Source organism: Sciurus vulgaris (assembly GCF_902686455.1).
Source record: "Sciurus vulgaris genome assembly, chromosome: 8".
NCBI lineage: Eukaryota > Metazoa > Chordata > Mammalia > Rodentia > Sciuridae > Sciurus > Sciurus vulgaris.
The window spans coordinates 14,664,528-14,687,798 of NC_136468.1; the positions used below are offsets into that span (position 1 = coordinate 14,664,528).

Consider the following 23,271-nt stretch of genomic DNA (forward strand, 5'->3'; position numbering starts at 1 on the left):
CTGCATGGATGGTCATGTTTGCCTCAGATACTTTCATTTGTTTTTTAAGAAATAAAATATCACAGATGCTATTAAGCCCCTTGGCACCCTTCCCAACTCTTTCTCTCCTTTTCTTGAGAAGAATAAACATCATCTTTCACTTTGTGTTTATTAGTCGCATGCATATTTTTATTCATCCAATGCACGTTTCCATAAAATGACATCTAATGTTTTCCCTATCTTGAACTTTATGTAAATGTTATCCCACCTTCCATTTCATTCTACACACACTTATTTCACTCAAATTCATGTTTATGCATTTGGAAATATGTAATCTATTACATATATTTTACGTATACTGTGATAGTTTCCATTTACTAATATACTATATCCCATTATCTGTTTCCTTATTAATGGACACTTGCATTTTTTATTTTGCCTATTTACTTTGTACACAGCCTGGAACAGAAGTGCCAACCTACTTGGTATACACTTTCAATCTCTCGACATTGCCTCCACCTGCTCTCCTGTGCTGTGCCAGTTGACCTATAGTGGCACAGGAGCACAGAGCTTCAAGATAAAAACAACCCTGCCCCTTCCAGGTTTGCAAACTACTCCACTGCCTTGGGGAATAGGAGTAAGGTTGCCTAAATAGAATTGCTATTAGAAAGATGAAGAGGCATTCGGGGCAAAACTGAATGAGAGATGCTCTGGAGAAAATAAAGTGTCCGACAGAGTGAGGTTCTGAATATGAAACAGCAGGGCATTTTAAAAAGCAGGAAATGATATAAATGTAGGAAGATGACCTAATATAAAGTAAATTGCCTTTTCTTGGCAAAATACTTTGACGCCAAAAAAATCAATTGATATAATTCAGATACTGCAGTCTCCTATAAAAGCAGCAAATCTGTCAAACTCCTTTGAATGCCAACAGCAGCTTGTACTCAGACTAAACATCACCTGCAGACAATTCCTAGAGACTCCTAGAAGGGTCCTTTAAATACCATATTTGTGAATACAAATTTACAAAGATAAACATTTTTCATCAGTCACCTGTTCACTGCCTGATTTATATGTATATGTGCTGTTTCAAAATATTGTGAACAAACAATCTCTGATATAATTTATAAAGAGCTGGTAGCAATAGCTGCCTCTTAAGAGACATATCAGGGAACCTGGGGTACAAACAGGAAGGATGAAAGACTAGACAAGAATTACCTGGTCAGAGTTGGTTAGTAATTTTTTAATGACATTATGATTTCACCCTATCAATCCACAGATACCTAAGAATATCTTAGGATCTCAAGTTCGCTTTTCTGCAAAGCCTGCCCCCACTGCTCTGCAATGACGCCCCATTGCCTGAGCCTCCAACACGTAAATCTCTCATAGAACTCATAGAACTCTCATCGTAGAGTATTTGTCTACTCACGTGCCTCTCCTTTCTTTTCTCCTTGAGGACAGGACCTATGAATTTCACTCAAGAGCCTCCACTCCAGTTTATGTACATAGTATAGTTGCCATTCAAATGATATTTAGAGGGCTGGGGTTGTGGCTCAGTGGTAGAGTGCTTGCCTAACACATGTGAGGCACTGGGTTTGATCCTCAGCACCACATAAAAATAAATAAGGATATTGTGTCTATCTACAACCAAAAAATATTTTTTGAAAAAAGATATTTACAGAATAAGTACAGTAAAATGTTCTTTATCATTCAATGATTTTTAAATGACCCAGGGAATTTAATTCTTTACTTCACCTTGCTTTGCATATTGGTGCTCTTTAAAAGTCTTGTTTAGGAATGGGGGCACAGCTCAGTGGTAGATTGCTACCATGCATGAGGCCATAGATTTAATCCCCAGCATCTCAAAAATATTTTTTGTTTAGAAAAATTTTTTGTTTAGGAAAGAATTCCTTTCTCTAATAAGTGTTTCAATTTCTTTCTTTATTTAAATTGAAGAATGCCATAGTTTGTATCTTGAGTGTTCCCCAAAAGCCCATGTGGCAAAGGCTTGGGTGCTACCTCAGGGTACTGTTGGTAGGAGGTTCTTAAAAGGAGTTAGGTCACTGGGGGAGTGCCTCTGAAGGAGCTACTGTGACCCCTGCCCCTCCTTTTTCTCTCTTCTTTGCTTCCTGGCCTCTGTGAGGTGAGAAGTTTTCTCTGCCACAGGCTCCCACCATGACATGGGACCTTGCTATGAATCCAAAAGCAACAGGGCCAATCAACTCTTATGGTTTGGATCTGGAACGTCCCCCAGATCTCATGTGTTGGAAGCATGGTCACCAAAACAGCAAAGTTCAGAGGTAGGGGCTTTTAGGGAATGATTAAGGCTCTGACCTAATCCATTTACTGAATTATTCCATTGGCGGCTGAATAGACTGCTTGCTGGGAGGTGGGACCTAGTTAGAGGAAGGAAGTCACTAGGGGCATGCATTGGAAAATTTATCTAGTGCCCGGCCCCTTCCTCTTGCTCACTCTGCTTCCAGGCTGCCATGAGCTGAGCAGCTTTCCTCCACCATGACCTTCCTTCATGATGTTCTGCCTCACCTAGAGCACAGAGCAATGGACTTAGGCAACCATGAACGGAATCTCTGAAATCATGAGCCAAGATAAACCTTTCCTCCCCTAAGTTGTCCTTGTCAGGTACTTTGGTCACAGTGATGAAAAGCTGACTGATACACTGACCATGCATGGAAACCTCCAAAACTGTGAACCAAAATAAACCATTCTTCTTTTAAGCTTAAGTCATCCAGTGATTTTTAAATGACCCAAGGAATTTATTCATTGTGTCTCCTTGTTTAATGATGGGGGCACAGCTTAGTGGTAGAGTGCTCACCAACCATGCATGAGGGCCTGGGTTCAGTTTTCAGCACCTCAAAAAAATGTTTTATTTATAAAAAGAAAAAAAACCAATGTTCAGGTATTTTTGTTTCAATAACAGAAAGCTGACCAGCATAGGTGAAACAGATATAACATTAAGTCTACTATCTTAACCACTATGAAATGAGCAGGTCAGTGGCATTAAGCACATTCACATTGTTGGCCAACTGTCACCATCTTTCTCTATTATTTTTTTAGTTTTTCAACCCCAATCTGCAAAATGGCATTTCAACTCATTCAAAATAGAAAAGGGTAAATTTTCATATGATTGTACAATGGTAAGAAATTAGCTGCTTGGTTTTCCACCTTTTCCTATTACAAATTAGTGCCTGGGATCCATGTAGAAGTCTCTCTTTCTCTTTCAACATGTTGCTCTCTCTCTTCCTCTCCCCCATCTTCACATTTCCCTCTTTATACTCTCTCACAACCATGTGCCTATAATTTGCCACCTAAATTTAACTTTCTTACCACATGTTAGAGCATGAAAGGATTTGGAGGTTCCAGAATCCAATCCCATATTTTACATATGAGGAAACAAAGTCCTCTTTAAGAATGTATGCAGTCTCTCAAAAACAGCAGACGTCCAATGAAGGCATAAGAATAAGTTTCCCTTCTGTTCACACATACTTTCTCTTCTTCCTGCATATTTCTTAGAGCAATAAGTTTGAAAAGTATCTGCATTTAAATAAACATTTGTGATTCTAATGTCTAACACCTAGATGTGGATAGGTGTGGTGGTGGTGGTGATGGTGGTGGTGATGGTGTATATGCAAAGTCAAACTAACCAGACTCTGTTTAGCATTCTGCTAAACTATCTACTGATAGTGGAGAAGGGAAAAATAATTTTTAACTGACAGTCCAAAGTGGAATATACAGATCAACCCTCTAAATGATCCTCACCAACTCTACAGTAAAAGAATAGGTAAACTGACCTTCTGGAACAGAAATAAGGCCCTTGACTTTGTTGACTGAATAAAAAGAGCTCACCCGGGCATTCCCTGACCAGTTGACTCCTGATCCAGTTGATACAAATATGATCTCCTGAGGAAGAGTCCCATCCACTCACACATAGCCACCACTTTGGGAAACTGAGCCAGAGCGGAAGCTCCTTTAGGACAAGAATCAATTGCACTTCTGTTCTCCCCAAACCTAAGAAGGAGCTCTGCATACAGCAGGCGTCCAAATTCAACTCTGCTCCATCCTTGCATTTGCTTCCTGAGTCCCAGAGCTCCCCTAATCACCAGCCCTCCCTGGCAAACTGTGTTTCAAGATGATTGGGGACAATGATGTGTACGCTTATAGCCTATCAGCAAACATTTAACATGTATGCATAGGGATGCATGTCATGTGCACAAGACCATTGGTGTTTGCATGGGTTTATTTGTGAACAGGTATGTCTGGGATTCAAGAGTTTTAATCAATCAGCAAACAGCTTTCAGAACCTACTAAATACAGAGGCCCATATGTTTTAGAAATCAAATAGTTCCTGGCCTCTGGGAATGTATAAGGTTTGCCGGTCTGTGGAAGGTTTGCCCCCTCTTTTTCCCACAGCACCCAAAGCCTTCAAGTAACATAGAACCAAAACTAATCAAACTATCTCATTTTTTACATACTCAGTCTTCCCTTTTGTGCTTTCTAAGGGCAAAGGCACTTCATGGCACTCACTACCATGTGCTATATTATACCTTGATTAGTTTTATTAGATATTATTTTTATTCCACAGAGATGTATTCATTATGTCTTTCCCACACCCCTACCCAGAATGTAAGCTTCTCCATTTTACCCAACACTGTATCTGATGGCCAACCTATAGGCCCTCCATAAATAACTGTTGAATGAATATTTCCTTCATGTCTATAAAACTTCAGGATCTACTTCAGTGAGCAAAGTAAGCCCTAAAATTATATGACAAAATGTATAAGAGCTTTATTAGTAGAGCTCAAAACAAGGTGTGCAAACCACTTTAATTACCTTAATTTAGAATTAAGACTCTTACATACTTTAACTTTTGAAACAGGGTCTTGCTAAGTTTTGCTGGCCAGGCTTGATCCTGCAACCCTCCTGCCCCATAGCCTCATGAGTAGCCAGGATTCTGAATTGTTTTTAATGGAATTAGGGAGAGGGAAAGAAGAGAGAAGCATGTGAGAACTCTGTAAGTTGATGATGGAAAATTAATAAAATACAGATTTAGGATAAATGACCATGAACTAAAACCTGCAAACATTCCAGAAGCAGTTTCCTAAAGTGTAGAATAACAAACTGAATTTTGAGCACAAATTACCATGCAGGTGTTCTCATGTGAAACAAAGAATGTACTTGTTCTTTTTAGAGGCTTTAGGATCTATGTGGTGCTCCCCAGAACTTTCTGTGGGAAATATTCACTGCAATCTGCACTGTCCAATACAACAGCAACTGACCACATGTCCCTATGATGTATCTGTAATGTGGTCAATGCAATTAATAAAGGAATTCTTAAATTTTATTTAATTTTGGTTATTTTAAGTTTAAATAGTCACACAGGGTTACTAGTTACCCTATTGGGCAGCACAGCCACAGGGGGTTTGATACACAAGCTCCTTGATTGGGTCCTTGTCTGCTCTCTAGCTTCTCTTTTGCTCCTCTCCCTCACCCCAGAAATCAACTCTTGCAAGGCCAAACTGCTGTTTCATACCTCCATGGCTCTGCAGACGCCAGCCCCTTTGCCTGAAATGCCCTCCCTATCCAATTGCAAATTTCATCAGAGTCTCATTTAGATTTCATTTCCTTGGGACAACTTTCCCTAACCCCCTTATCTCACCCCACTGCTGCCACAGTCTACCGTTGCCTCCTCTGTTTCTCTGAATCTATTTCCATTACTACTCTCATCATCCAGTAGTTGCAATTTGTTCTCTGTGACACTACGGATTTACGGTAGTTTTGAAGACCAGGTCCCATTCATCCCTCCATCCTAGTGGCATGTGCCCATCCATCACATAATACATCGCATAATACTCAAAATACATAATATATATTTGCTGATAACATCATTCATTTTTAAGTATGCATACTGTTCTATTAAGATGATTTTCTGAGTATTGACAATCACTCTATGGTTATGTTAATTATTTGGGTCAATGTTTATTAAAAGGCAAATCTTCATACTAATAAAAAGTTCTTAGAGTAATAGTTAAGGGTCTACTTATCTCAAACCCTATCAACATAACAGTTCAGTACACACCAAGAATATAAATGTTCCCTGGGGAAAAAAATCCTACCTATAGCTGCTTCTCCTGAGGGTAAGTCTCTTAGATTTCAAAACCTGATCTTGCCATTGATCTGTCCCCAGTAGCTACAGTGACTTTTCAGGGAGACAGGGAAGAATCAAGAAAAGAGGACCTGATTTAAGACTCTCCATGCACATGGTCATGGGAATTTAAAATAAACTATCTTTGCTGCACCCCCATCCAATCCTACCTCCAAGAAGGAAATAATTAAATCTTTTTAAACATGGAAAATAATGACTTGGATGATATGGGTTCATCCAATGCCATGTTATCCAAAAGGAATTGTGTGTTCTTCTAGTTTTTTGGCAAGCTTTTACTCAAGAAATCTTCCTAAAGGGTACCACCATGCATCTTTTGTAATATTAATCTGGCCCAGTAGCCACACTGACTCATCTTTTTAAATCATGATTTTCTACATTTTTTATTTGGATTCCCACACAATTATTCCTACAGAGTTAGCTCTTGGTGGATACATTGCTGTAAGCCTATTTTGTATAATTCCCAAATATCAAACATCTCATGAATATAGCTTACAAACTTCTATTCTTCTGCCCTCCAGGAGAGTACAGTTCAGTAATGCAAACAAGAAAGTATACAGTGACCAGATATATGCATGCTTGTGGGCACAGCAATGGCAGCAGGCATTAAAGAAAATGAACTTCAGGATAAACAAGAATCCAAAGTAGATATAAATTTGACTTTTGTTTTATTAATTTGCAGTTTCATTTTCTTTTTAAAATACACAAATGGTACTTTTGAATGTGATGAATGATGATTTAATAAATGACTCAGGGCTCTATAATCATTTAGATAAATTTTACTTTAGATAAATCTTACATTTTTGCATAATACTGATAGGTTTTAAACAATTTTTTTTCCTGGTTTTCCTTTTCTCTTGCCCAAAACAAATCACCCAGCATCTTAATAGAACATGTTTCAAAAAAGACAAAGCCGAATATATCTTTTGAGGATCCTGATGAATAATGTGAGATAAGATGTCCTAAATTTAAAATATAGAGACATCAATTTCTTTTTTTAACTTCCTTATAAAATGTGCTCATCTAGAAAAAAAAAAAAAACACTGATTAAGTCTAGAAATTGTGTTCTATATTTTATTGGACTTGCCTGTGTATTCCAATATAAGATGCACTTATTTCCAAAATGTATTATTGCTACTTGGAAAAGGCAGATCTGGTTTTCAAAGATTATGCTTTAAGGTTAAAAATGAAGATAGTGACCTTAAATCTCTCACTATTTGTAAGGCTGGCATGTCATCTATCTCAATAATACCTAACAAGAATGTCAAATGGACAAAAACAGCCATGGTAAGCTGGTGCTTGAAGCTGACAGTGATTGCTGTATTTGGGGTGATGGGGAACAGCATTTCCATTAGTTCAAGTGAAATACAATGCCCTGCCAACCCTAGGTATCAGTATATTCAATCCCCCTGCTGTGGGTGTCCATTTTCTGTTGCTGCAATTAAAAATCAGTTGATACAAAGTCAAAATGTTGTACATTCCTCCCCTATCCCTTTCCCTGCCACTGTTTCCAGCTTCACCGGAAGAACATGTCACTATGGTAACCAATCCCTCTGCTGCACAGACCAAGTCAACCTTTCTAGTCAGATTGCCAGGCAGAGTAACACAGAGGCCTGGATGGAGCCACCAGAAGCCATGAATTCCATTCCCTTTTCTCTAAGTGGAGTTAACCAATACCAGACAGAAGGGGTATCTTCTTGTTCAGGAAGGTGTTCGAGAATGTCCTTCAGCAAATCCTGCCTGTGTTTGCCAGTCATTATTAATGTGAATTCTCCCCCATATTTCAGCTAACTTCCTGCCATTTCCATTTTAAAGAAAGCCAAAAAAACCCAGATGAAATAATACTTAAGAAATCTGAAAACTGTTATAAAAGTCACCCATTGTCAAAACAACTCTACCTCCTTGTTTTCCTACTTTCTCAATCCAAGCCCAAGTTGCTCTCTTTTGAAATCCCCTAACATCCTGTACATCTTTATAAAGTTGTAGAGCTCCAAATGGGTCACTGGCTCTAATAAGAACCTTGTCATAAAGCAGATGGGATATCTGTAGTATGAACACACCCTTAACTAAATCAGCTGAAATCCCTAGTCATTCTAAGGAAGCTACAAAGCAAACACCAAGATGGATTCTCTCTCTGAACCCACCTCACCACCTAAATGTGAATTGGTCTCCTAGACTGTACCCACTGCCTGTTTTTCTTAAATAATTGACTTTTTTTTTTTTAATTAACAATTTGTTCCAGTGTTTCAACGCTTTGGTAAATCAAAGGACATCGGTTCTTAAAAATGCTATTTTAAAACATCTGTAATCTCACGGCATTATAACAGGAGACATTAAGAATTGCCTTATGTTCTGGGCTCAAAGCACCTTGCAGATAACAGCATCATTGTCACCTTAGTATCAATATTAGTAGTTGATGACAATAAAATATTGGGGGGGATGGCTCACAAAATCTGCAAATCTTCTCAGAGTGCAGCACTGATATTTCTTCAATCAATATTAACACACATCACATCCAAAGAATATTTCAGTGGGCTGATGGAATTATGATTCACAACATAAAAATCATACAAAATTTACATGTTGCAGAATTTTTCATTTACGTTATCATGTTAATGTGTTAAATAAAATTTTATCATTAGCAAATGCAGCTTGTTTTCTGTTTTGGTGTACTTTGGATATTTTTTATGAATATCCTCTGAAAATCACATTTTTTCCTGAAATTCCAACTTTTGTATTACTTTTGTTGTGCTTATTAGACCCTGCTGATATTTATTGCTCACAAGTCACTTTTTGTCAACTACTTTTTCAAAAATAGAAAAAAAATTTTAATTGTGATATGATGCTAACGGCCAACAGGTTTTGAGCAGCTACATGCAGGAGTTGGTGATTTATTGATGTTTATATGGCCAATGCCTGCACCGTGCCTGATAAAGTACAGCACTTAGCCAACATTTCTGGAGCGAATAAGGCCTTCTCTGTAAAGTGTTTCCCTCTGTTTTCCTTGATTGAATCAGTTCAACATCTAAAAGATTAAGAATCGAAAACTATCATCCAGACACATCACTCTTAGAAGAGGGCTTCTTCTAAGAACAACGATATAGATTCCCTTCCTTCTCAGAAGCTAATGAAGCATTAACCTGGGTAACAACCCTAGACCATGAGATTCCACGCGAATCTGGACAGACAAGAGCAAGACAAGAGGTGAGCAGAGAAGCCTCTACTATCTCTATTACCAACTGTAGGAAGGTAAGTTCGGGCACTTGGAGGCGCAGACAGGCCTGGGTAAATGGACTGCCTGGAACCAGGGAATCCGATTGCGGGTGGCCAGAAGGAAAGGCAAGGGGCTGCAGGGCCTACCTAGAATCGCCAGGCTCTCTGCAGCGCCACGCCTCACGCCCCCCGCTTACCTTTCCGAATGAGGGCGGCGATCTCCGGGTCGAAGCCCTGCCGGTGGCACTTCCTCCAGAGGCCCATGTTGGTGGAGTTGTACTGTCGGCTGCACTCGTCCGCCGGGCTCATGGCGAAGAGCTGCCGGCGATTCCGGGCCCGGAGGAGTTTGCCCTCCCAGCGGTCCAGGCGTGAGCGGCTCGCCCGGAGCGGCAAGTTGTTGTTGTTGTTGTAAATAAAGCCAGGGTCGACCCGGCGGGTGTTGAAGGCCTTGCACCTGTCCCTGTGCTTCCTAGCGTCGGTCTCGTACCAGTGGTCGGAGCAGATGGCCACGGCCAGCATGCCCAGGGCGCAGAGCGCTAGCGAGAGGCCCGTGTAGAGCAGTAACCTTCCGGCAGCCATGCCTCCGCTTCGCGGCTACACCATGGGCATGATCCGCCGCAGCCTCGCCTTCCCTCCGCGCGCCCGGAACAAAGCGGCGGGCGACCGAGCTGGGGGATGGGGACCAGAGGGAGACTCAAGCCTCGGCGCCTCCTGGGCCCCCGCCTACCGGTGCACCACCCGGGGACTTCGGGGATGGGGGCGGGCAGCCTAAAAAGTTCTGATCCGGCGAGACTCCTGCGGGCTCCTGGGCATCCTCCGGGTCCGGTGCAGACTCCCGCGGCGGCGAACTGGACACGGCCGCTTCCCGCCCCCTCCCCGCCACGCAGGAAGCTACTGCTCCAAGGCAGCTGCCTCGGCGCTCAGCCGAGTTTCGGGAGCCACTGCCCTGGGCTGGGAAACTAAATGCCAAGTGTCCGCAACCGCGGCGGAGCTTGCTGGGATCTCTTTGTGCAGCGTAGAGAGCCGACCGACTCTCCTGATTTTCTGGGGATGATGAGGGTGGGTGCTGTCCAGAGAAGCCGCTAGTCGACCGACTGAAACACCCCCGATGTGGCCGTCCGGCGATGGAAACCTCCAGATGCCAAGGACAACTGTCCTGAGTCTCGCCTGGGTCTCCCTCTCAGGGACTCTCCCCCTTTCCGGTCTGTAAGCGAAGACTTGGGATGCGCACCCAGAAATGTTCTTCCTCTGTATCGGGTCTTTTTAAAAATTCCGTTCCCTGGTCACCAGCAGGTCCCTTGTTCCTTTTGGTTCACGCGGGGCTCTCAGAGACGGGTTTCCCGCGGACTCACGGTCTCTGCCCACCTTTCCGCGCGAGCTTCCGTATTGCCTGCCTCTGGCCTCGCCATTCAGGCGTCCCCTCCGGCGGACGGCGCGGACACCGGAGCGGCGTTACCGGACGAGTTCTGGCCCGGGGTTTGCAGAGACTGGGCGGCAGCTGACCCGAGCGGGGGGCGGGCTGCGCAGAGGAGGGCGCACCGCGCAGGGCGAGCGGCGCCGGGCGCTCGGAGCTCCGAGCACAGCGCCTTCAACACCATGGACAGGGTCGCGCAGTCGCCGCGCGCAGTCAGCCCTCAGCTAGCCCACTGGGCGTCTTGCTGCTCTCTCCAGCGCGGTCTTCTCCTTGGAATGTCCACCGAATGCCTCCAGACCCTCCTCTGCCTCACTTCACCTGGCTTCCTGCATGCCCGAGAGCGTGCCGCCCAGGTGCACCGAAATTGCTGCAGGCACGGAAGAAAAACCTGGTCCCGGCTCCTCAAAACAACCCGCCCCCTTCTCCTGCTACCTGAGTCCTGGTACTCTATCACCGCATCTGCGCTGCCCAACTAGGGTCAGCCGCTCTCAGATTGCACCATTTTCTTCGCAGCCCACTCAGACGCCGACAGGCCGGCTCACTCGCCAGCGTGCCCAGAATCCCGTCCCAGCCTCGGCTTCCGACGATCAGGTCCCTACGCGCGACGGTCGCCGAGGTGAATGGGGCGGGGGTGGGGGAGGGAGGCTGGGTAGCTCTTCTTCCCCTCCCTGCTTCCTGCTCTAGCCGCTGCAGCTCCGAGGCCTCCCAGGCTCGGCAGGTACCCGGGAGAAGGGAGACCTCTGGATGCACCCCGGGGGCTTGAGAAATAGCATCGCCCGGGTGTGGGCGCCGGAGGAAGCCGCTGCCGGGCTCGCTCGCTCGGGCGCCGGGCGCTGCAGCCTTGGCTAAAACCCACAGACGAGAACACGGAGCGCGCAGCCAAAAGCTAGTGATGTCATCCGTGCAACGTGAGCCTCATCTCTTATTTTTCTAGCCTTCTTAAAGATAAACTGCACCATTTCCCAGGCACGAAATGTCTAAGCCTTATTCTTTGACCAGGCAAGTCAATGGTGTCTAGGTAGGTATGTGCCCAACTACATCCATATGTATGCACATATACATATATGTGGCATGTAGCATGTTTACATGCATTATTATAAATTTGGGGATGTTTCATTTGAGCCATGGAAAATTCCTTCAAATTCAACACAGTTCTTTTAAGAAAAGACTTCCTATTGCAGAATCGGTTTTTACAGGAGCTGAGGAAGCTCCCTGCGTCCAGGTTTCAGGTCGCTGGTGTTTGGGTTTGCCTTTGATCGTTGTCATCCCCTGGGAAGCCACAGGCACTACCTTCCTAGCTACAGGCGTTTCCACCCAGAGCTGAGCAAAGAGTGACCGCCGGGTTCACCGCCCAGCCCCAGTCCAGCCCCAAGCTAGCGCCCTGAGCCCCGACACACACCCACCTACACCTGCCCTCCCTCCTCAGCAGGAAAAGAAACAAGAAATTTGATCAATCCTTTCAAGAGCAGAAAAAGAATTTTAATAAGGGGGAACGGATGGTAAATATTTTGAAAATGTTGGGGGGCTTGCGTTTTGAGGGGAGACCTGGTTAAAGGCTATCTCGATGAGGATGTGTCATTATCGGAGAGGGACGGCTGGGTTTAGGCTCTGCAAGGGCTCTGGGAGGTAATGCTGGACCCCAGACCTTGAGCGGGTGGCCCCCAGGTAAGCTCGTTTCATCCCAATCCCCGCCCCCTTCTTCGCTCACGTGAGACCGCGCCGCAAAGGCTGGGAGCATCCCTCCCAGATCCAAATACTGGGGTTTTCACTCGTAACGCTCACCATTCTTTTTCACCCTCACTCCGAAGACGAGGTCCCGCACTGCCGAGTAAAGAGCTATCCTGGGGAAACGACAGTGCCAGGCACCCTGCCTTGCACAACGAGGATTGTAAGTCAAAATGAGCACACCTCCACCATGTTCTTTTTGTCTTTTTTTCTTCTTCCTGCATTTTGAAAATTGCAAACAAGGCGTTTCAGTGCCATCTAGTGGGGGAGGGGCGTGCCTTGCTTTTCGCCCCTGGATTCTGCAATGGGATTTACTGAAGGGACAGCAGAGACTGAGAATGCAGCTGGGTTCTTAGGTACCACGCTAGTTAAGGGGTCGCAGACAGGTGCCCTGTGCCAGATCCTCACCCTCGGGGTTCCCTAGTATGTCGCTGCATAGCCAAGTGACTTTGGCCACAGTGTCTTCTCACCTTCTTTTTTACTCTCCTCTTACCAATTGTTCCTCCCCCTACCCCCGCCCTTGAAAATAGGGAATCACAGCGCAAACACCTAGAACACCTGAAGACATCTTAAATTTCTAAAGCTATTTTCTTCCCTAAAGTCAAGAGCATTTTTAAGCTAAGAGTGTGCCTGCATACCATAACAGAGAGGAAGAAAAGGGGTGAAATAACACCGACAAGGTCACTTGGGAAGTTCCACCCAGTCAGCATTACAGCCTCACTCTTCTGATTCCCAACTCCCCTCCCTCCTTAGAACCAGCTCCTGAGACCTTCCGCAGGCAGGCCAGGCAGTGCCTACTCAGAATAAGTGTACCTACTCATTCGTCATTGACTTTCCTCCCTCAAGGGTCCGTCCACCCTTTCTTTCTTGCTCTTGCTTTTAACTTTCTTCTGGCCCTGCCTTAGGCCTGCTTCCAAGGATGTGCCTTGTGTACTCATCCATGGACCTCAGCAGTCTTGTGTTTCAGGCCCTGCATGGAAAATGGACCTAGATGGGACACTGTTCTCCTCTTTTCCAAACATCACTAACATTCCAATTTTTGTCCTTGGTGAAATCCTAAAAATCCTGTGAATGATGTTGATCAAGATCTCCTTTGAAGTGCAATTATTTGGGGTCAGCCTTACACCATTTGGGGATGATCCTGGTCTTTGGAGCTAAGAAGATGGTGGATTCTTCTGTTAGACAGGAGATAGGGCATGGGGAAGGAACTACCCCTTAGTGTTCTTAGCTCCACCCAGGGCCTCCATCACCATCCAATAATCCCCTTGAAGTTCCTTCCTGTGAAGGAAAACTGAGTCATCTTGGGGTAAAAGGGAAGAAGCTAGAAGACACAAGGGGAATTTCAGACCAGGAAGGAAAAGTCCCCCATCTTGAGGACATGTGCAGTAGCCCTAAAGTTAACTTGTAGCTAATTAACATTTAACTTAGTAACATTATGGTTTGCTCCCACTTTGTGCAGGGGGAGGGGCGCTTAGTCATGTACAATAGAGAAGAAATTGTTTAATTCAGCTGTCAATCAAGTGCCAATCAACCCCACATTCACTCAGTAGAAGTGGGAAAATTAGCCTAGTCCAATAGAAGCAAGCTCCACTGTGTGGACCTGGCATTGAGCTACTTCGCAGTTTGACCCACTCTGTTCTCCCAGAGTGTTTTCTTTCTTTCACGTTTAGTGGTGCCTCACTCAGTTCTTTGCTTGGGATGCCAGGAACCTGGACAGGAGACCCCTTGAGGAACCTAGCCCTTGTGCCAGTAACAGTCATTCTACACTATATGACTGCATGGTTCTTTTTTCAATTGAGTGACCTGGGTTTCTGCCCTCTATTTTCTTCCACTCTGTTATTACAGTATCACTATCTCCATGTTTCCAAGCCATTCCTTCCCACTGACACCAAACTGTCCTATATCATAAAATCTCAAAATCAAAAGAGACTTTACTGTCCACCACACAATAATGTATAATTCTCTCCCAGAACATTTCCCAGAAAGTGAATGGCCAACTTCTGCTTGCATACTTGAAGTGATGGGAAATTCAGCAAGCAGCCCACCCCACTACTGGACAGTGTAGATGATAGTTAGATTGTGCTTCCTCATACTGAGTCTTATTCTAGGTCCCTGTAACTCCTACCCATTGGCCTTATTTTTGCTCTCAGATGATATTGATTATCTTCCAAATAATATTCCTTCTCATACTTGACATTAGCCATGAAAGTCTTCTTTCCTCCACGCCAGATGCCCCTGTTCATTGCTTGCCCTCTGCTTGCTTGTCTTGGTTTCGCTGATACCTCCTTTGAGTGCTCCTTTTAGTTAAATACCTCCTCTATTTACCAGTCTATGAAGAAGAAAACTTGATCAGTCTATCATGTTTTTACATGACTCATGTAGTGTTTTGATGATCCTCACTTCCTTTTCTGGAAGCCCACAGTCATGCCCTTTGTATATCTTAGGATCTTGCCCCAAAATGGCTTTAAGATCACTGACTTGCGGTTTGTGAAATCTGGACTTTTTATGTTAGTAATTCTATTTGCTCACATACACCTTTTTTTAAAAGCAATGTTCACATTCTGCAAACTTTCTCTAGATTCACCAACAGAGTTTGAGATGTTACTGAAAGTTCTCTCCATTTTCTGGTTCGCCTAGAGTAAAGAAATGCTTTGCTACAGTTTGTTCACTCATTCTACACTGTCTTCATCTGCCATCTTTATTCCACCCCACATTCCACCTTCAGTCTGAAAATCCTCTTTGACATCATCAATTGGAAGCAAAATAAAAGTTGATAAAGTATGCTCCCTCTTTGCCATCTATCAATATACTACATGACTTTTCCAGAGAAAGGCCTCCTACATAATAGTCTTACTTTTATTGTCACAATTGACTTTGCCCAGTTCAAACGTTATGTGTAACCCAAAAGAGATCTTGAGCTTTTACCCTTCCAACGCAGTTCCTCAAGTCTGTGGCATGCTAGTATTTATGCTTGAACAGGTACACTTCTTTCTTTACAAAGATCTTCTTTCTAAATCTCAGCTCATTAGTCACATTGCTTCACTTCCCTCCTCTTTTCCCTATAGGATCATTTGAACAAAAGGCTCTTTTCGTTGTGTTTCTGGGCATCTAAATCTACTCCTGTTTTTATTTTCTTCCTCCTCCACCATCCCACCATATTGATCTTCTTAAATTCTACAGTTGTCTTTTATTTAAAATTCTTCAGTAGTTCACCTAGCTGCACAATCAAGCTCCAAGCCATTATACCCCTTACCAGACCCTGCACAAGTCTTCAGCCTGTTTTCTAAAGCAAACCTCCACGCTCTGAGACACATCTTCTAAACATGTTCTGAAAAGCCTCATACTGCATCATTCCTCTGCCCATAAATATTTAACTGCTCTGCTTTTTAAAGTTCTTACAATTACAGGTGCCTTATATCAATAGGTCAAAGAAATATCATTTGATCATCTCACTAGAAGCTGAACAAACAACCCATTAAGTCCAACAAACAAGCTTGATATTTAAAAGCTCTTCCTAAACTAGAAAGAGTTTAAAGTGAATAAGATCATCTTCTACATAAAGAGATATTTCAAATTAGTAGGAATAAAACAAATAGCACAACAAAAAAACAGGCAGTTTATAAAAAGACAATTTACAGAAAAGAAAATTCAAATGGAAAAATTAACATAAGAAACAACCTCTCTAGTAATCTGTAAAATAAAAAAATTAAATATTGATTTTACCCATCAGATGGAGAAAAAATGCATGTCTGTCAATATCAGGTTTTGGCTGTGGCATATTGTCATATGCTTCTGTAGGAGCATGAACCTTTGCAGCCATCCTGGAGGCTAAGTGACTATTAAAATGAAAATGACACATTTTTTTGACCCGGCAGATGTGCTTCCAGGTATCCAGAACAAAGGCAAAGAAAGAGTACCTTTAGGATACCACCTAGACTGTGCCCTGGGCCTTCTAGGACTAACTACCACAAACTACATGTAGTGAAACATCAGAAATATATTGTCTCGTGGTTCTGGAAGCTGAAAGTCCAAAATGAATATGTTGGAAGGGCCATGCCAATTCTGAAACTTGTAAGAGAAAGAACTTCCTTGTCTCTTCTGGCTTCCAGAGTTCACTGACAATTCCCTCCATTCCTTGGCTCATTGCCTCTGTGGTCACATGACTATATTTTTTCATGTCTTCACATCATCTTCCCTCTGAACATCTTTGTTCTCCAAATTTCCTTCTTCTCATAAAGACACTCATTGTATTGGATTGTGACCTATCCAGATACAGAATGACCTCATTTTAACTAATTATATCTATGATAATGCTACTTCTAAAAAAGGACACATTCTTAAGTACTACGCGTTAGGATTTTAACCTATCTTCCAAGGGGATACTACTCAATCAATAACTCTAGAGAAGAAGGTGGCATAAAGAAATATACATGTATTAGCTGATTTATGTAATATGAAAGAATAATGGGAGACCCAACAAGCCAAGCAGGCAACAGGAAATTGACAGCAGGAAGCTACTACCACGCTGGGCTGAGGTCAGATTTATCTGTAACATTCAAAGAACCAGAGCAAACACACAGATGGAGGCCCACATACTGTATGTCCAAACATTTAAAAGTTGTAAGTCAAATGACAGATTGTTAAATAAAAATGTCTCTCTACCTCATACATATCTTTATGATGACAACATTTTGAACTATCAAAAGTTCTATTTTTGTATGAATAAATGTTGGTAAAATGGCAGCCAAATTAATTATAACTTTATGTGTTGATGGGCCAGCAATGTTCAAAAAGTAATAAAATAAAGGTAATAGGTTATTATGTATATTTCATACAACATTTTTCTTAACTTTTATTTAAGAAATATCATTCATTCTATTGTTAAAATCAAGATATTTCACATAACTTACATTCTGTTAATGGTACCTGATGTTTTTGACAACCATTTTCCATTCATTGTAGTTTTTAGAAAGTTTTGTTTTTTAAAATTATTTACATTTGGAGAAACTTCACTCTACTGAGGCACTAACCATTTTATAAGAAGTGTCAGTAAAATTCTTAATATCAATATTTGGAACTTTATAAGTTATATTCAAACATAACAATCATACATGAAAAGTTGTTATTAATACAGAAAATACTATCTCTCACTTTTATCATATAAATCATTATCACATGTATCACTATTTTTACTATCTATATATCCATACAACATTTCTAAAGTTCTTATAAATATTCCAAATCTTGAGATAAAGAAAACTCCAAACTGGAATATATTGCTTAATTTGTCCTTATCTCTCTTCAATCAAGATCATATCTTTTAAAAAGATCATATCTTGATCTATAATGACTGGAAAATCATTTCTATAGACATTACTTTGGGATTATGAACCTTCCTTAAAGTCATGAAAACATTTTGATTTTCTTGTTTTTGTTGGTGGTGCTGTGGTTGGGGACAGGATCTTGCTACATTGTCCATCCTGGCCTTGAACTACTGGGCTCATATAATCCTCGTGCCTCCCTCTTGAGTAGCTGGGATTAGAGGCACATGATGATGTACCTGGCTCTTATTTCATTTTTTTTAAATATCACTTTGCTCTTCTAGGTAGTTTATTTTTATTTTAAATTTTTTCTTTAAAATTTTAAGTATCTTTTTAAAATTCTTTTAAAGTTAGAAAGTAGCATACTTGGATCTGCTTTTGTTTACATTATTAATAGCAAGCAATAGTTCACCTCAAAGAACTATGTATAGAACAAATCCTAGATTAATTTCATTTTTCACAGAAATTCATACTTTGCTGTGTATTTGAGCATCTTCTGTTGTTTCATTTAGCTCTCCTAGTGCATCTTAAATCTTTTCTAAATTAAGTTTCATGACATTAGCAGCATTTAATCAGTTTTTCCATCATGTATCTTAAAATGACTATCAGGTCAAATTTCAATGTGTTTCATCTGTAAATAGATTAAAGATATAGCATAAAAAAATCTTTTAGTTTCTCCAAAAATTTCATGACTATTGTTTCAAATTGAGGCTACATCTCTAGTAACACATTCAAATTATGCACCATATGTGGTGTTAGCATGTTTCTAAATTTTAAGCCAAAATTCAGGTTAGGTCTAGAAATACACTTATAGGTAAGAGCAAAATGAATTGTTTCATAGTGCAAAACATTCCTCAGTTACTGTGTGCAACTGTTGCAAGATGCCACCCTACTTTATGTGTAACTCCAGAAAGCTGAATTGCAACACAAAAGGAGGAAAGACAATGGATACTCATCACTTCTAGAAAATGATACTTCCACAGTCAAATATCTTCTGCTTGCAAGCTATCTTGGAGGAAGGATTGACAAATTAATTGTTTCTCTTCTCTTGTATCTAAGTGCTTCTACCCCCGGATCCTCTCAGCACTCCAAAGCAGTGTCAACCCCCAACATTAGCAGCAACACAGCCCACAAAAGTTAATGGCATTCACAAGCAGTTGTTTTTGTTTAGAGGAAAGAGGATGAGAGGTGTCCCAGAGCATTTCCCTTGGACCTGTACTACACTTGCCAGAAGAGCAGATATTCAGGGCCACCAGCCGTGCTGTGCCAGCTCCGAGGCAGGATCCCAAGACACAGAGGCAACCATGGATTCTTCAATAGTTATTTAGTGTGTCTCTGTGATTTGTGGAGCCTTCTAAAATGTGGAGTCTGGGGCAGAGGCTCTTTTGCCATGGCAGCCTAGCTGGAGAAGAACAAAAATGGAAAAGTAATGACCTAAACCCAGAAACGAGTTTCACCCACAGAAGGTAGGAATACAGAGACACCCATCTGGCCAGAGCTGGTGCATGCATGTAGCTGCTTCTAGAATAGCTCCCTGTGGCAGAGAACAAGGAAGGAAGGCCCCAGCCTCACCTCTGTCAGGATCACTCACTGATTGCCCCCTGCCAGAAGCCGCTGACCTGGGAGGCTTGGGACATGCAACCTGCCAGTTCCCTTCCCTGCAGGGAAAGGCAAGGAAGAATCTGAGGGCAAACAGGCCAGAGTGGCCTGGTACACAGAGAAACCATAGAAACAGTCCCCAAAAATTACATCCAAATTTCCTCTACCACTGTAACTTAATAATTGGAGGTCAAGAACATGGTAGGAAAAAAAAAAAGTTATAGCCACTGGAAAAAGGAATGCAGAACTACTATATATGGATAATGTGACTGAAAACTCATAAAATACACTAAAAGAAACAACGTACTAATGGGTTCAGTAAGATGGCTGGTTTAACAGAGGAAAAATCACACAAATAACAATACAATAATTAATCACACAGATTAATCCAACATAATCGCGATTAATTATTAGAAATATACTGGAAAGTTTTTCCATTCACAATTCTAACAAAAACTCTAATACACTAAAGAATAGTAGTAACAAAAAAAAGGGGGATATAAATGATTTGAAAAGAATGCTGAAACTACCATGTTCCCAAATGAAGCAACTCAGTACTATAAAAATGTTAATGCTTTACAAACTCCTTTATGGTTTTAAAACAGCTGTGATTGAAATCTCAATATTTTTATTTGGAGTGTGAGAAAATAATTCTGAAGTTCACCTGAGAAAAACACTAGCTAAGATATTATGAAGGGATAATTTCTCCCTCATAAGTATCAAAATATTTCTAAAAGGCACAATATTTTAAATAGTACAGTACTTAGCTATACTTCATCCCTAGGAGCCCCAGTAATTCTTATAAATAAAAGGGGTCCAGTCTAACCATTCATTAAAAATCATGTTCTCCATGAACAGTATGAAATTAGAGCTCTTAGTGACTACATTTCCACAAGATCTGGAAAAGGGATGAGTAGACAGCAGCCTCCCAGACAGGCTGTGACCAATGTGAGTGTGCTATGATGCCACCTGGCTATGTAATGTCCTGGTGGCCTAAGGAGTCATGTTCTGCTCCCCTGGCATCCCATGAGTCTGGATCCTTAGATCCACTTGCCATACCATCTGCTATGGACTGAACGGTGTGCCCCCAAAATTCATACGTCAAAGCCCTAATGGTCAATATGATGATATTTGGAGATGAGGCCTTTGGAGGTAATGAGGTTTAGATGAGGTCATGATGGCGGGGCCTTCATGATGGGATTAGTGGCCTAGAAGAGGAAGAGACACTAGAGCTCTCTCCCTGCCATATGAAGACACAGGGAGAAAGTTGCTGTCTACATGCCAGAAAAAGAACCCACACCAGAATCAGCCATGCTGGCCCTGATCTTGGACTTCCAGCCTCCAGAACTCTCAAGAAATAATTTTATCACTTAAGCTGCCAGGTCTATGATATTTTTGTCACAACAGCCTGAGCAGTCTATGACACCATTGCTCCCACAGTAACTCAAAGAGATATACATTTGAACTAAAATGTGGAGTATCTCCCCAGTCATGTTTCTGTACTCAGTTCCTGAGTAGGATAATATTAATGTTTGGATCTTAAATGTCCCCAAAAGCTTGGTCCCAGGTGACAGCACTATTGGGAGGTGGTAGAAACTTTGGGAGATGGGACCTTGTTGGAGGAAGTAGGTGACTGGATGCATGCCTTTGAAGAAGGACCCAAGCTCCTTACCCTCTCTTCTCTCCGCCCCTCCCCTTCCCTCTTTCTCTGTCTCTCCCTTTCCCTGTCCCTCTCTCTCCTTCCTGAAGACCACGAGGTTAGCAACTTTGTTCCATCATGTGCTTCCTGCCACAACGGTTCTCCCTTACCAAGGGCCCAAAACAATAGATTCAGCCAACCATGAACTGAAAGAATGTGCTTGTCTCACACATATTGTCATAACAATGGAAAGCTGACCAACACAGATAACCCTCAATTCCCCTTCCTCGGTATTCAGTATTTCTTGAGGCTTTCCTTATATGACCAGCAGCAGTTCATTCTCTCCCTTCTCTCACTTTTTTTTCCTCACCTTGACAGCCATGGTTGCTGACCTCATTCATTCATTCTTCTCTTCTTGATTCTTGGAAATATCCATGGAAAACAAAGACTCCTGCCCTCATGGAGCTTATACTTTACAGTGGGAGGTAAGTAATAACCAATTTTGTAATTTAAAAATCACCTAATATTTAATTTTTTGGGGGGGTTACTGAGGATTGAACCCAGGGGCACTTAACTACTGAGCCACATCCCCAGTCCTTTTTATATTTTATTTAGAGACAGGGTCTCACTAAGTTGCTTAGGCTGGCTTTGAACTCATGCTCCTCCTGCCTCAGCCTTCCAAGCCTCTAAGATTACAGGCGTGTGTCACCATGCCCAGCCCACCTAATATTTTAAAAGTTGATACATGCCATAGGAAAGAATAAATGAGGATATATGAATGTTACAGATCAAATGTTTATGTCCTGCCAAAATCCATATGTTGACAGCCCAACCCTCAATATGACTGTACTTAGAGCTAGGATCTTTAAGAGGTAACTAAGATTAAATGAGGTCGTGAGAGTGGGTTGCTGACCCAATAGGGGTGGTGACCTTAGAGGTAAGAGGAGGAAATAATCTCTTTTTTTCCTAGTCTTTTCCTTTCATTTCACGTGAGCACAGAGGAAAGGCCATGTGAGGATATATCAAGAAGGCAACAGTCTGTGAGCCAGGGAGAGTCCTCCTGAGAAACCAAAACCACCAGCACTTTCATCTCCTCCTTCTAGCCTCCAGAACTGTGAAAAAATAAACACCTGTTGTTTAAGTCACTATTCTACCTGGTATTTTGTTATGATAACCTGAACTGGCTAAGAAAAAAATGGAATCATTAAGGAAAAGAATTAAAATTGCATAGTCCTTGAAGTGTCCCTGACAATCTCAGTGCAGGAGACTCTTTATCTACCCTCTCACACACACATGCATATACACCCACAAACACACCTGGCTCACCACAACATGGCTGGCTCTCACCCAGCCAACCCCAGACTCCAGCTTGGCAGTGAGGATCATTCTTACCTAGGAGCATGTTGGGTATGGATGTTTCTCTTTCTCCACCACTTCCTGCACATGCTGGCCTTACTTAGAAGCACCCCACTTAGAAAGAAAGATATTGTTTGTCAACAGAAGCAGGTGCGAGCCCTGGGGACACAACCTAGGGCATCACTTCAGGGGTGCACACATGGTCGCAGCCTGCAATGGCTGACACAGGCACAGAAAGCAAGCTCATTTATGACATACCAGTGGCTGCCTTTGGTCATGTTTACCATCTCATAAGTATCACTGATACCAGAAGGTAATAGAAGCGGTCCCGCCATTGCAAATCCTCCACCAGAAGCATCATTGTCATTTAGCCCCACTGAAGTTGACCTTGATGATGCTGCATAAATAGCAGCCAGGGCTCAAGTACAGCCAGGGGAACTTGGAAGTATGAAGTGCTGAAAAGGAACCTATTTTAAGAGTGTAATTGGATAAGTACTCAAAAATGGAGGGTCAAATATTTACAGTGAAGTATTATTTGCAATAGGATTCACAAATATCCAACAACAGGGGTTGGCTGAATAAATCATAATATAGTCATTCAATAGAATGATAAGCAGTCATTAAAAATACAATCTTGGAGGAAGTTTGAGAATATAGTAAAAATAAAGCCAGGCACAGTGGCTCATGCCCGTAGTCCCACTACTTGGAAGGTTGAGGCAAGAGGATGGTGAATTTGAGGCCAACCTAGGCAATTAAACAAGACCCCATCTCAAAAAAAAGTGTGTGTGTGTGTGTGTGTGTGTGTGTGTGTGTGTGTGTGTGTAAACACTCAAAAGATATAGGTAAA

At 42.2% G+C, this 23,271-nt stretch overlaps 1 protein-coding gene and 1 long non-coding RNA gene across 2 annotated transcripts in view; one reads left to right on the plus strand and one right to left on the minus strand.

Moving 5' to 3' along the window:
• The window catches only part of TMEM178B (transmembrane protein 178B), a 340,063-nt gene extending 328,433 nt beyond the window's left edge, over positions 1–11,630 (minus strand). Inside the window, exon 1 of the mRNA XM_079150140.1 lies at positions 9,568–11,630. Coding sequence (XP_079006266.1) covers positions 9,568–9,949 — 382 coding nt within the window. The 5' untranslated portion in view covers positions 9,950–11,630. The remainder of the gene's footprint in view (positions 1–9,567) is intronic.
• Positions 11,294–22,369, plus strand: LOC306667496. The gene is made up of 3 exons (XR_013765575.1): positions 11,294–11,400; positions 21,447–21,553; positions 22,039–22,369. It is a non-coding gene; the product is annotated as an uncharacterized lncRNA (long non-coding RNA).
• Positions 22,370–23,271: the final 902 nt, after the last annotated feature.